Source organism: Poecilia reticulata, chromosome 5, assembly GCF_904066995.2.
Source record: "Poecilia reticulata chromosome 5, P_reticulata-male-v2, whole genome shotgun sequence".
Taxonomy (NCBI): domain Eukaryota; kingdom Metazoa; phylum Chordata; class Actinopteri; order Cyprinodontiformes; family Poeciliidae; genus Poecilia; species Poecilia reticulata.
In genome coordinates, this window is record NC_088834.1 from 4,445,524 (window position 1) to 4,458,935 (window position 13,412).

At 35.2% G+C, this 13,412-nt stretch overlaps 1 protein-coding gene across 3 annotated transcripts in view; it reads left to right on the top strand.

Annotated features, from left to right (window-relative positions):
* Positions 1-13,412, top strand: part of asic1b (acid-sensing (proton-gated) ion channel 1b) — a 203,500-nt gene that overhangs the window by 163,545 nt on the left and 26,543 nt on the right. For all 3 annotated transcript variants that reach the window (XM_008408900.3, XM_008408898.3, XM_008408899.3), the window contains one exon: positions 3,224-3,374. In XM_008408900.3, coding sequence (XP_008407122.1) covers positions 3,224-3,374 — 151 coding nt within the window. The remainder of the gene's footprint in view (positions 1-3,223; positions 3,375-13,412) is intronic.

Genomic DNA, 13,412 nt, shown 5'->3' on the forward strand with positions numbered 1-13,412 from the left:
GAACTGGAAGTATGAAGAGGCATGATGGAAACGACACAAGTTTAGCTAATATTAGCTGTTGATGCCAATTGTATTGTCATAATAACACTTTTTAAATAAAAATATTTGTGTGCTTGAGAGTCTGGGTCATGACATTTTTACTTTGTGGGTCAAAAACCGGAAGCTTTGGAACCCACTGCCCTCGACTGGTCACCAGTTCACCACAGAGCAACACTAACATGCTAATTTAATCCAAAATCCAGGTCAGGGTTTGAATCCTGACATGACTGCTGCAGGGCAACAGAACCAAAAAGCAGCCTGGTGTAATAAACCAGTGAATATAAGTAACTGAATGTGCTGCAGCTCATGGAAACAATAAACTAACCGGTGGAGGTTAACTTGACGTAAACACAAAAAATGATGAAAGAATTGCTAACAAACACAGGAGAAATAACTGATTAACATAAACATGAATGGAAGGAAAGAGAGAAAACTGAAGAAGTTCCATGCAGATTAGAAATATAAACTGAAAATACATTTTGTTTCTTGCCGTCCAGAGCTTTGGGCTTTTACCCAGACATACACCGCAGACACAGGACAGAGCCACAGACCGTGCAGCTAACCATGCTACCAGCTGTTAGCTCTCTGTACCGTTTGTAAGTTGGGGTTGAGAGATGTAACCGTTGGGCTGGTCAAGAACTAAAACACATTGGTTACTTGTGGATGTATATTCTGTATACCTCCCTCCAGCTGTAAATAATCAAACTTTTTATCCAATTATTAAATATTAGTACTAATCCTCGATAATGTCTTACGTACAACACTGAAGAATATTCGCATCTTGATCAAACTCCTAGTGCTGTGGAGGTGAGATAAACTTTTATTCCCCCCAGATCAACTGTAGCTGCTGTAAACTTGAGCGTTACCAAGCTATGCATTTATGTTTTATAAATCAGACCAATCCGTCTGTATATGCAAGCTTGTTGTTGCAGAATATTGGATATTTTTATTTTGAAGGCCCATTTGTCTTGCTCATTTTTGTACATAATTGCAGAGAACATCAAGTCTCATAGTGTGTTATTACTCCATGGGGGTTTCAGCTTGAGCGTTTCAAAACGAAAGCCTGCATTTCAATTGAAGCTGTTGGAGGCCATTGTTTAAAAGTTCTGAGTGTTTTCCATACGTGCAAACTTTTTTTACTGTTTTTTTTTTGTAGATATTGTTGTTTCCTCCCACAGTTTAACAAGACGCATGTTGACGGCAGTTCAAACCACCCTCGCTGTCATAAATGTTGAAACGTAGAATGAATGTGTTTCTATTTCTTCTTCACTGTTTCCTTTGTTTCCTTTTCTCCTTTGGCAACATGAACTAAAAGTACACATGTTGGAAAACTGTTTCAGCTGTATCTTGTAATACAACAGGGTTTAAGTGTGGCATTAAAAAGCATTGAAAGTTATAAAATATATTTAGTTAAATTTAAGGCCTTAGATTTGATTATAAATTATTAAATCTAAATCTCAGGGCCATTTTTTCTAGGTCTCAGAGGAAATAAGGTGAGTTCAACAAATCCGAATTGTTCAGCTGAACTCCCTCATTAGGGAATTTATGGATTATTGCCAGAAATGTACATCAATTTTGGAAACTGTTTCTAGCGGCTCGGTGTGTAATTTTGGGAAGATGAACAGCGGAGAAAATAAATGCAAATTCCAGCTGAAGTGGAAGGAGAATTGTAAATTAAAATAAGCCTGGATGGTGAGGATGACGAAGGATTTCGTGTCGGATGCAAAAGAAATTAAGGCCGGGACAAAAGATGTCAATGCCTTGAGTTTACACATGAAGTCTGACAACCACAAATCAGCTGTAAGGGTGAAAAAAAACTCTGAAGTCTCCATAATCAGGCACATTGTGCAAAATATGTTCACGATGTGTGTGGATAGTTCAGATTTCATAGACAAATGTACCAATTACTTTCATTTTTGTGACAAATTCCTTTATTTCCTACAATCTGATGGATACTCACAAGTTTAATGAGCTAGTTGGGTGCCTAGGCCTGTTTCTTCTCCACCTGTTGCTGCACAAAGAGATGCTGTACGTAATAATCACCTGTTGAGTCAAACTTATCAGTTCGGTGTCACATTTAAAACATTACGATGTAAACAGTGTTTCTGACCTGGGGTGGAACGGCCATCTGGTGTGCCGGGCAATACCCGGTAGGTTAACGCACATCCATGGGCCCGGGGCTGTTATAGGTAACCCAAAAGAATGTGTTAAAAACAGGAATATGAAACTTACTGATGTGTTTGCCACCAATAGTTCATCTGTGGCAGGAAAGGGAGAGTTAGCCGTACAGAGGGATTTGTGCATCAGCCTTCAAAAGGTAGCTGATCAACTAGCTTAGCAGGCTAAAAACAAATCCAGCACAATGACGGCTGAAATGATCAAATCTAGCACTATGACTGAAAGACACAGCAGAGACAAATGCAGACAAACTGAAAAATGTTGAGTTAGAACTGGAAGGAAAAATTAGCAAACTGAGGCTCATGGCATAAAATGGCATTTTAAAAAACTTGCACTTTATGCATTCACTGTCAATGGTTTTGTACATAAAAAATTTCTTATCAAATTAGTATTACAAAGTATTGATTAGCTGATACTGCAAAAAAAAAAAAAAAAAAACCTGGACAAGCTATTCTTAGTTTGTTCTAATATAGAAAGAAAATCTAAACATAAACCTAAGATTAGCCTTTTGTAAACCTAAGAAAGCATCACAGGCTTAAATTCAAATAATTGAAAGAACTTCCAAAATAATCTATTTGTTGTTGTAAACAGTAGAGAAATCAGGTGGTTCTCCGTTTTGTTTTTTAAAAGCCAGAAAGGTCTGATTTGCTTCTAGCTCTAAAGGAGGTAATATTTTTACCTTTTTGTTGGGGGAGGGTCAGATATGTCAGTGCCGCCTTGTGTGAAATCTGCCAGACATAGGTCGTCCAACTCTGAAACAAAAATCATGTCCTGTTTTCTCAAGCACAAACTATATCATGCAGTATTGAGAGCGGACAGGGTTCAGCTTGTGAACAGGCTCTCTACACGAAGGCTTCTGAGATCCGTGTCTGGTAGCTCAACCTGAACAGATGCTGTTTCTTTACTTTTTAATCCCTCGTAGGAAATAAAGCCTGAAACTCTTGTGTTAGTGAATGTGAAACATTAGAGTTGTTATTACAGCCTGGACTTTCTGTGTGTGTTTCAGATATTTACACGCTACGGGAAATGCTACACATTTAATTCAGGCCAAGATGGACGACCCCTTCTGGTGACGATGAAGGGCGGAACGGGCAACGGCCTGGAGCTGATGTTGGACATCCAGCAGGATGAATACCTGCCTGTGTGGGGAGAGACTGGTAAGATCAACTCAAAGGCTGATCAAGTTGTCTGCAGATTTGATTATCTAAACTTGAAACCAAGCTTTATATTTATGTTTTCTGCTTGCTTAGAGTTTAATAGAGTAGCACATAAGTCAGAAGAGGAGCCAGATAATTTCAGATATGGTAATTTATTTAATATCAGTGGGGAGTAAAGCAACCCGTCTAATCCATAAGATTTAGCTTGATGAGGCTAGATTGCATGCATTGTGAGCTCTCTTTATGTAATCCTGGAGCTTTAAATCCATTTATTAAAGCGATGCTTTAAATTTGTTTTATCTCCAGAGATCATATGAGCCAACAAATTCCAAAATGTTCCTCTTAGGGATCATTTGACAGAGTCGACACACGGATGAATTTTATTGACTGGTTGACATTAAGATTTTTTTTTATTATTTTTTTTAAAATTCACTGCAACAACCTTGCAAAAGTACTAACACGTCTTGATGCTTTTTGCAATGGTACAAACACAAACCGCAAAGTATTTTGTCACAAAATAGTAAATGGTTGTGATGTGGAAGGAAAACAATATATGTATATTTTTTTAACAAATAAAAATATTAAAAGTGTATATATTTAGCCCTGTTGAGTCAAAAAAGCCATTTTTAACCGCAATTTCAGTCTCTTTCAGATTTTTACATCTAAGGCAATTTTGGAGTTAACTTTAATTCCTTTCGAGAAATACTTCAAGATACGATCAAAGCAACGTTTTGTTTCATTTATGGCTACGTTCACACAACAAGTCCTGAAGCTCAATTCAGATTTTTTTTTTTTTGCTGAAATGTAGTTTTTCTACATGGCCGTTACTGCTGGTAATAAAATACGACCAAAATCAGACTTCTGTTAACCCGCTGTGCACAGAAGAAGAACTCAGACGTGACTTCAGCAGAGCACTGTTTACATGTTTACATGTTTACAGACGTAGTGACGGATGCTGCTGTTTATAGACGGATTTTAAAGTTGTTGAACTGAGTCAGCAAAGAAAAAACAAGAAATCACATTTAATCCAGCTTTTGTTTACGTCCAGGCTTAACACGTCTGGCTTCTTCTGGTACAGAATTAGAAGAAGCCATTGACCTGACACATTTCATCAGGTCTCAAGTCAATGATAAAATGTGACATGATGCATTTTAAATGGAGACTCTTTAAAAATGTTGCACACAGATATGATTCAGTAGCACAAATCAGACCTTTTTGAGGTGTGAAAAGAGACACACCTTTCACCTATTGGTTGCATATCGGCAAAAAAATAGGCATAAAATTGAATTTGGTCTGCATGAGGAGACTTACGATGGTTTATTTATTTTGAACTCTCAGCTGTGCAGCTGTACCATTTTCACGGGTAGTTTATGAATCACATGCAGTTCAGAGGTGTTTGTCTTGCAGGCTTATTACAGAAATAAAGTGGAAGAAAGTTCTTTCATAAAGGTCATGTTTGTAGACTCCTTGACTAACAGTTGCTTTGTCGACAAATTATCTAACTTCACTTTTGAATTTGTCTTTTAATTCACAAATTGGCTGACTTTTGGAGACATCTTGTTGCATTTTATTTTGGGATATCAAAGTAAAAAAGGCTGAATATCAAAGCACAGGGGGAAAAAAATGGACAATTATGTATTTAACTTTCACTTCAGAATTATTTGCTTTCTTGTGTTGGTCTGCATTGGGTTAAAAAATGTAATGGATGCATGAATCTCTTTGCAAGACAGTGTACCTGTAAGGAACCATGAGAAAAGATGGGAAGAGCTCAGAGACTCGATCTGTGACGTGAGTTTGCTCATCTATTCAGGTTCATCTGCAGAGAGGCTTTATTGGCCTCCGACTCTTTGCTTTTAATGCAGCTGTAAATGCTGCTGCGTGTTTTATCTCAGTGTTTTATAAGCACTATGAAAATAATATCGCAAAAAGACCGCACTGGTGGTCATCATTAAATAAGAAGCTCAGCACGGAAAGCTTTATCTGTACTGCAATATTTAAATATAAGCCGCTGCTACCTCACGCCTGAATGATTGAATTATAATATTTATTGTTCTTTATATAATGTTATTGAATAACTATTTGGTTTTTACTGCAGGAGAGATTAACTGTATAATTATATGGATTTTATTGAATACTTCTACTTCTTTTAAGAGCTCAGAGTGTTTTTAATACTCTCGTCACACATTTAAATATTTGTGTCTTCTGTTCGGTGACATAGGAAAATACTCATGATTCTGAATTTCTTAATAACACATTAAGTACAATAGCATACACAACTTCATCGCCGCTTAATCTGGTTGGCAGAGATTATTTGGAGATTCATTTTCCCACTTAGCTTCAGATGTTGGACTTTTTTTAACTGAAAGTGAAGCTTATGGCATAATTTACTTTTTGATTAATTCCACTAATAATTGTCGGACCACTTGGGGGCACTCATAAATCACAGAAATATATTTATCGATCCTTTAATATGTAATAAGATGCTGACAACATGGTGAAGTAAAGCACCCGGTCCTGATGCAGCAGAATACTGTGAATGCCACAGCATTGATCTCAATACACACATATTCAGACTTTTCATATGAACACCGCAAAATCTTCTTAATATCCCCATTTAAATTCTTACTTTTATAAATAACCCTGCAAAATATGAAATGTGACTTTAGATTTTAGATATGACTTCTTTAAAATCTAAGAGAATTGAAAATAACATCCGATATGATAAAAAACACACAAACCAAAATGAAAGTTTTAAATTTAAATAAATTGCAGGAATAATAATTTATACTTTGCTGATTTCAAATGAAGTCTTAAATTTTTATGGTTATTTCATTTTATACAGAAAAGACAAAGTATAAACCAAAAAGTCCAGAAAATGACGTCCTACAGTTTAATTACATTTCCAAATGTCATACAGATTATAATCAATCAATCAAAGATACTCCTGACTTTAATGTTTTGTAAACATACCTTTCCACAGAATCCATTTCAGGTTATTTCAACAAATAAATGTTGATGATGAGCTACCAGTAAGAGAGGATTTATCTGTTTGAAACTGATTAAATGTAGAAAATATACTAAATGAGTTGGAAATCAAATTGTAAATATATATATATATATATATATATATATATATATATATATATATATATATATATATATATATATATATATATATATATATATATATATATATATAAAGAAATTCCTAATCACAGGTTTTGTTTTTATTTGATATCCAAATGTTGGCCAGTGATTAGCTGTATAAAGACACCATTCATCATCAATCTGGCTCAGTCCTCCAGATTACATAATGCATCATTTTAACCTCCAAGAATTTCTCCTTGCAACAAGACGAAAACTTGCATTTTCAAACAAATATTTAATGCATCACTTAAGAATTGCATTTACCCAAACACTCAACAAAAGCAACATTGTTTCATCTATTGTAATGAAAGGGTTAGACGCTGGCAGCGAGGCTCTGTTGCAGGACCTGGATGCAGAATGAAGGCTCAGAGCCGTATTTACTTACATAATGTCAGCATAGAGTGAGCCAGTTAGCGATTTGGGCAAATAGTATCTGACAAGGAGAAAGTGAGGGCAGAGGTAAATTTCCTCTGAAGAGCAAACACATGAAAGGTTTGAATCCACCACAGTTTGGTTCATGGATATAAGTAGTTTGTGCTCAAAAATTATTTATACTGTTGTGGTTTATGCTTGATTTTATATAGAAAATATGTGCTGCTGTTTTGAAAGTTAGAATTTCTTGTGTTTTTTATTCCACAACCCTAAAAATGCTTTAGAAGAAGTGTTTTTCCAATCTCTGGCATTTCTTTTGAGATTTGTTATACTTTTTCATATTTTTAATCTAAACTCCTTACCTGACTGTTATGATGGAAATGTTTTCTTTTTGCTGATTGGGATTCATTTAAGGATAAAACAGGGAGCAACTCTTGGGGACAGCAACCTCCCATAATAACAGACAAACTTACATGAGTCAACATAATTTGTTGCAGCATTTCCATTAATTTGTTTGGTACAATATGCAAAACATGTAGATTTGGCAGATGAGCAATAGTGTTTTTGTACTTATTACAATAAAGCTTGACACAAATCAGCATTTTATTCAGTATGACACTAAACAGGAGTGTTACCTCATTAAAAATAACATGTCAAAACAAAGCAGCTAATTTCTGTTAGGATCTATAAATGTGTTAATTTTTCTGTGCCAATATTCCCAAACAAAGCTCCAGTACAATAATTGCATACTTGGATAGGATGAGACTCTACAGGTCACGGATTGGTCTACACAGAGTCTGGAGTTCCTCCAATTATGTAAAATTATAGTGATAAGTGTAAATAATAATGCTTGGGCAAAAGGAAATAGTCTGACTGGAAGGCAAACAGATGGTGTGGTGAGAAATACATACAGGCTTTTAAAATGAGAGAAAACAAAACGGTGAGCTCTAAATATTTTACCAAACACTTAGAAAACAAATCATAAAGAGCTCAAGGCTTTCGAAGCACTTCCAGGAAAGGCTCTGATATTCCTAATCTGAGATTACTTGTTGATAAAAATCACAAAGTAAGACATATAATAGGAATAAATGCATAAAGCTGGAAAGTTTCTGGCTAATAGGGAAACCTGCCAACCTGTCTGAAGACAAATATTTTGGGGTTTGTTAGAAACTAAAGCCACATAAGTAGTTTCAGTGATACAAGATGCAAACTTTATCAAAGATTTTTCAGTATGCAACGTTTCACCTCAAAAAGTCTCATCGAGTTTTGAAAAAAAAAAAGAAATGCTGAGATCCAAAGAACTTCACAGTTATAAATAAAACATTTAATATGCATATTTTTTTTTTCCACTACTTCAGATCAGGGTTGTCTGAAGCTACGTATGGATAAATAAAACAGTGTAAGCAGTAGATTAATGCTTTGTGTTATACACAAATAACACCTCAACATATCAAAGCAATTCATCAATTATTAATTGACTTTAAATCTTTTTTTTAATTGAGTTGCTGCTTAACAATCTGCATAACGTGACGCTTACCAGACGAGTGCCCGATGATGCAATGCTTCCTCAGTCGCAAAAAAAATCCCCAAAATAGGCTGTTTATGAAATAATCTTCTACTTTAGTGAATAAATAACTTTACAGTCTCTGCATCTTATTTACCCACTCAAACACTGACGCAGCAGAAAAACGCCTCTGACTGTTTGTGAGAAACAAATGCAGCCACCTAGACATTACCCGCCTATTAGGCAGGAGAGCTGCAAGTTCAAATCTGACAGAACAAGAAAAAAAATGCATTTTTAAGGCAATGTATTTACAGGGTTAGAGGCTTAGTGACAATATATAATGTGTGGCTTACTGAGTAGAGCGACATTTTATCAGGAGATGGAACAAGAGCTCATGAAAACCAGAAAGTTGGTTTTGTTGGTTTTGTCCAGACAAAGTTTTCTATTGCTTATTGCAAACGGAGCTGCTAATGTTGAAAAAAACACCATTAAATAAGAAATTAAATTAAAGTTACATGTGAATAAACTTGTTCTCTCAATAAAGCATTAAAATTATGGCAGTGATTGATGTAAACAGTTACATGAGATACATTAATAATTCAACCATCACAGAAAACGTCGCCGTCTGATTTAGACGTTGCAGTGACAAACTCCTTGTACTTGGGCGCGTCTACGTTTGCAGAGTTTTGGAGAAATGGTAGTCAGCCGTCTTACAGAAGAGCAACGTTGGAATGAGGCAAACTTTAATGACGTGTGTGATGCTGTGAGAGCTCTGGTGGAGCCAGCTGGAAATCCTCCTGCCACTTCCTGTTGTCTTCTTCATCATTTCTGCCAGTAGCAGCATCCAGCTGTTGATCACGTGACTATCGTGACCCAAAACAGTGTTTCAATGGCAGTTTTGCAAAATACATCTATTTTGATACGTCTGTGAAAAAACACATTATTCTAGCGCAAAATTGTTCAAAATAAGCATGTTTGCATTAAGCAAATTAATTTTTTTAATCTTATTTGCACAATTATATGGTGCAAAAGGATTTATCATAATATCTCATAAATCTCAAGCATAATTTGAGATTTATGAAACCTCTGTCTTAGAAATAAAAATGAACATTTGTGGTATTTGTATAACATTGGGACAATTTAATTGTCTAACTGTTGTGATTCAGACTCCCGAAAGCAAAGTTTGTGAAAGTAAAAACAATTGATTCTTGGCTAACCTAAAAACGCAGTGAAGTGTCCTCTAGTCTGCTTCTCAGTAATCTAGTAATATGAATCGCATGCTGGTCACAGAAAGAGAGACTCACCTGGGGTCGCATTTATTCAAGAACTGCCACTGAATACCGTCGGAGAACAAAATGCCACCCCTGATTTAATTTGAAGCATTGGATGCATCTAATGAAACCATAATCTCATGTGGGAAAAGGCTACAAAAACAACTTTGCTTATGAAAGATATTGCTGCTGTTTGAATGAGTCTGTTCTGATCAGCTGAATGCTGTCGATGTTCAATGGAAGGTCGAATTCGACCCACCGCCTTTACGCTCCGATCCATATTGGGACGTCGCCACACGGATCATGATCTGTGAGGCAGATTTCATAAAGCCGCTCAGAGAAGTCAGATAGAGATGAATCTGCAAATAGATATGTCCTTGTTATTAGTCTACGCCTGGCTCCATGTTGCAAAGGCGACTCCGTGTCTCCATCTCCATACATGTCTGCAACAAAGAGAATCTAATCAGCCGAATCTATTACAGATTGTATCATTTTGAGGACTTGCTCTTCTTTAAAGCACTGAATTCAATGATGAAACAGTCTGCATGTTTACATTATGGAGGAAATGCTCTAAATACACATTTTATACACATCTACATGTTTTTGTTTAACTGATATTTTACCTGAATGTCCCTTATTTTTTTTCCCATTATGCCTTATAAACTAGATGTGCAGACAATATTTACATTTTAAGCTTAGGAAGTTAAGCATAGTGGTTAAATGTGATTAATAACAACACTAGAATGTGATTAGTCTGATTATTTTTGTAATAAATTGACAGCATTAGTACAAAATAGACTTACAAGAATAAGACTTACATATCAGAACATCTGAGATATAAACACGTCTCTCTGGTTCTGCGTCATCTGAAACAAAAACCCTCCATTGATCTCACTGGATCATCTGGTATCACGTTAACGACAAATTGATCAGTGAAAGGGGTTTGAGGTCACTGAGGTCAACTATGAACCTAAAAAAACTGAATGACAGAGGGGAAAACTGCACTCCAATGTAAAGTCACCCTTACTTTGATTTTTAGACTCTGCTTGTCTCAATTTTGCCTCTTACAATGATAACTTTATTGTGTATTTTATTGCAATCTCTTAAAAATATTTAATGTCCCAACCAGTCAAGTAAAAAGTTAAAAATTTCTTAAACTGAAGAAAAACCTTGAAGATTTAATTTATTATCTTTCTTTCTAAAAACGATTAAAATTATAATTATATTTGAAGGTAAAAAACATGTCCTAGTCTCCAAACACATGAGTTATTCTGGAATCATACTCATTATGCTTTGACCTCTTGCAGTAATAAAAAAATACTGGGGATGCTTTTAATAGCATCGTAACCTTCTGCTTTAAAATGTTAGTATTCCTAGAAATGAATCATCTACCACGACTTCAGGGACTTATTTCCTAACAGCAGCAATAAAGCATTAAAAGTGAGACTCTGTCTGATTCAGCATATTTAAATGACCGTGTCCTTTGCAAACTGAAGGGTGATGTGTGCAAAAAAAAAAAGAGAAAACCTGCCACCAGATCAGCAGAAACACAATTCTCCATCCTTACAACAAACACAGCAAATTTGATCTGATCTAATCAGAAAAGTTCAGGAAGGTTTGCAGGCCAGATTAGAATGTATAAATAAGAGGAAGCTAAGGGATCGTCAAACCACAGAGGTGGTTTACACAACAAGATCAGCTGCTTGAATAAAAATATCTTTCTTAGGAGAATGTGAAAGTCTGAGGATAACCCTCCAGAGTCATGACCTAAATCACACAGAGCTCCTTTGGGATTTCATGGAGAAAATAATGTCAGCTCTGATTTCTTTGCTGACTTATACAAAACCTTATGCAGAGTTACTAAAGGAGATTTCTTAATGGTAAAAATAGCTTCTGTTCAGATTTTTCCCATTATTTGAAACTTTTTTGTCTTATTAGCTGAACTTTTGTGGCTGTACTCGACATGAACAGAGCTTCACAGAAAAGAAAAGGAATACAACGCAGGGCACGTTTTCTGCTTGGGAACCGTCTGTTCCCTCAAATGCAATCAAAAGGATTTAAAGAAATAGTCAGTCTATTATCAGCGCCTGATGACATCACAGCGGGCTTCTTCTGTGTGCTGCCTGCTCACGAAGCTGACTCAGGCTAATTGAGACAAAAACAAACAAACACCAAGAATAGAGTCGCGTGGTTAAAGAAGTTCAACCCCAACAAGGTTGATGAATCCTGATTCGCTTGGTTAAAGTTTGGTTGAGTAATAAGTTGTTTTTTTTTCATGACTGTTGTAGGACTGTGTAAAAATATCGATTTTGCGATATATATCGATATTTTCTTTCCTAGAAAAAAATCGATATTCATCCGCAAGTATCGTAACATCCAACTGTCACCTTGCTCACTCACTGCTTGCTTCGCCGGGAGAGGGATTAGGTCATCAGGCTTAGAGTGATTCCTTCACATGTTAAGTGTTAAAAAGGTATCAAACTATTCAGAGCAGGTACTTGGTGCACTTTGTTTACTTTACAAATGCATATAAGCTACAGTTTGTGCTGTTTCAATTAAAAGAAACATGTTTTCTCACCACTTCTTTGGTTTATTCTGTCCAGCTGTCGACTTTAAGTCTGTGTCCAACCAGAGCCAGGTATTGTGTAGTTGGTGCTTTTAATCAGTTTTCAGTTAAATGAATTCAATCCAACTCAATAACAGTCACAGAATGTCACCAAAATCACTCTGTCCCTCTAAAATCTTTCAGAAAATCGCAAAAGTGTATTGAATTGTATCGTTTGCTGAATATTGCAATATATCGTATCGTGAGCAGAATATCGTGTATCGTATCGTAATATTATTGTATCACTACAGCCCTAGACTGTTGCTTAATGTTCAACCTCTAATCTTAAAGCAAAGTTGTTCTTTTTTTCTGAGAATAATCTCCTGTTTAACCATATGCCATGCAGACAAACGAGGAATTTTAATTTGGTTCCGTGTTGCTCTTCTAAAAAAATTAAATATGTAAGCAGAAAAATAAAAACCTTTGAGCATAGGCGAGAATATTACTTAAAACCTCATTTATTTCAGGAACTTTGTCACATTTTAAAGATTATTTACACACAGATGGATGTTTGAAAGCCTTTATTTCTGCTAGTCATGATAATTTCCACTTACAGTTAATGAAAACATTTTAAATTAAAATATTACATCAAACCAATATTTATCACATTAATGTGGGTTAAATGAAAAGTATATTAATAAAGTATATTAAAGGTTCTTTTTCAAAGGTACTTTTAGTCTGACAAGCAGACCTGTGAATTCATATTATAATTTAGTAAATATGACTCTTTACACCGCTAACATCATGAGATTTTTTTTTAGGAATAAACAAAGCTAAATTGCAAAAATTTAACTTGTGTTACCATCTTGTCGCCATGGAAACACAACCACCAAACTATGAATATAGATCCTTGCATTTTTAAAAAGTAAACATGTCCATCATTTAAAATTTAAATGCAAAACAATTTAAAATCTGATGATTTATCTATGATAAAACAATTTAATCAGATTTTAATATCATTCCCAATAAACCAATGCTAATATTTTCAATCTGTGGTCTTTGTTAAAATTTAAAGATTCAATCTTCATAGCTCACTTAAACTCGACTCAGTACTAAATGTTTTATATCATGTCTGCAATTATTTTTTAATGCAATTAATTTAAACTTTGCTTTTTGGTTGTAAAATGGTAATAAAGTCA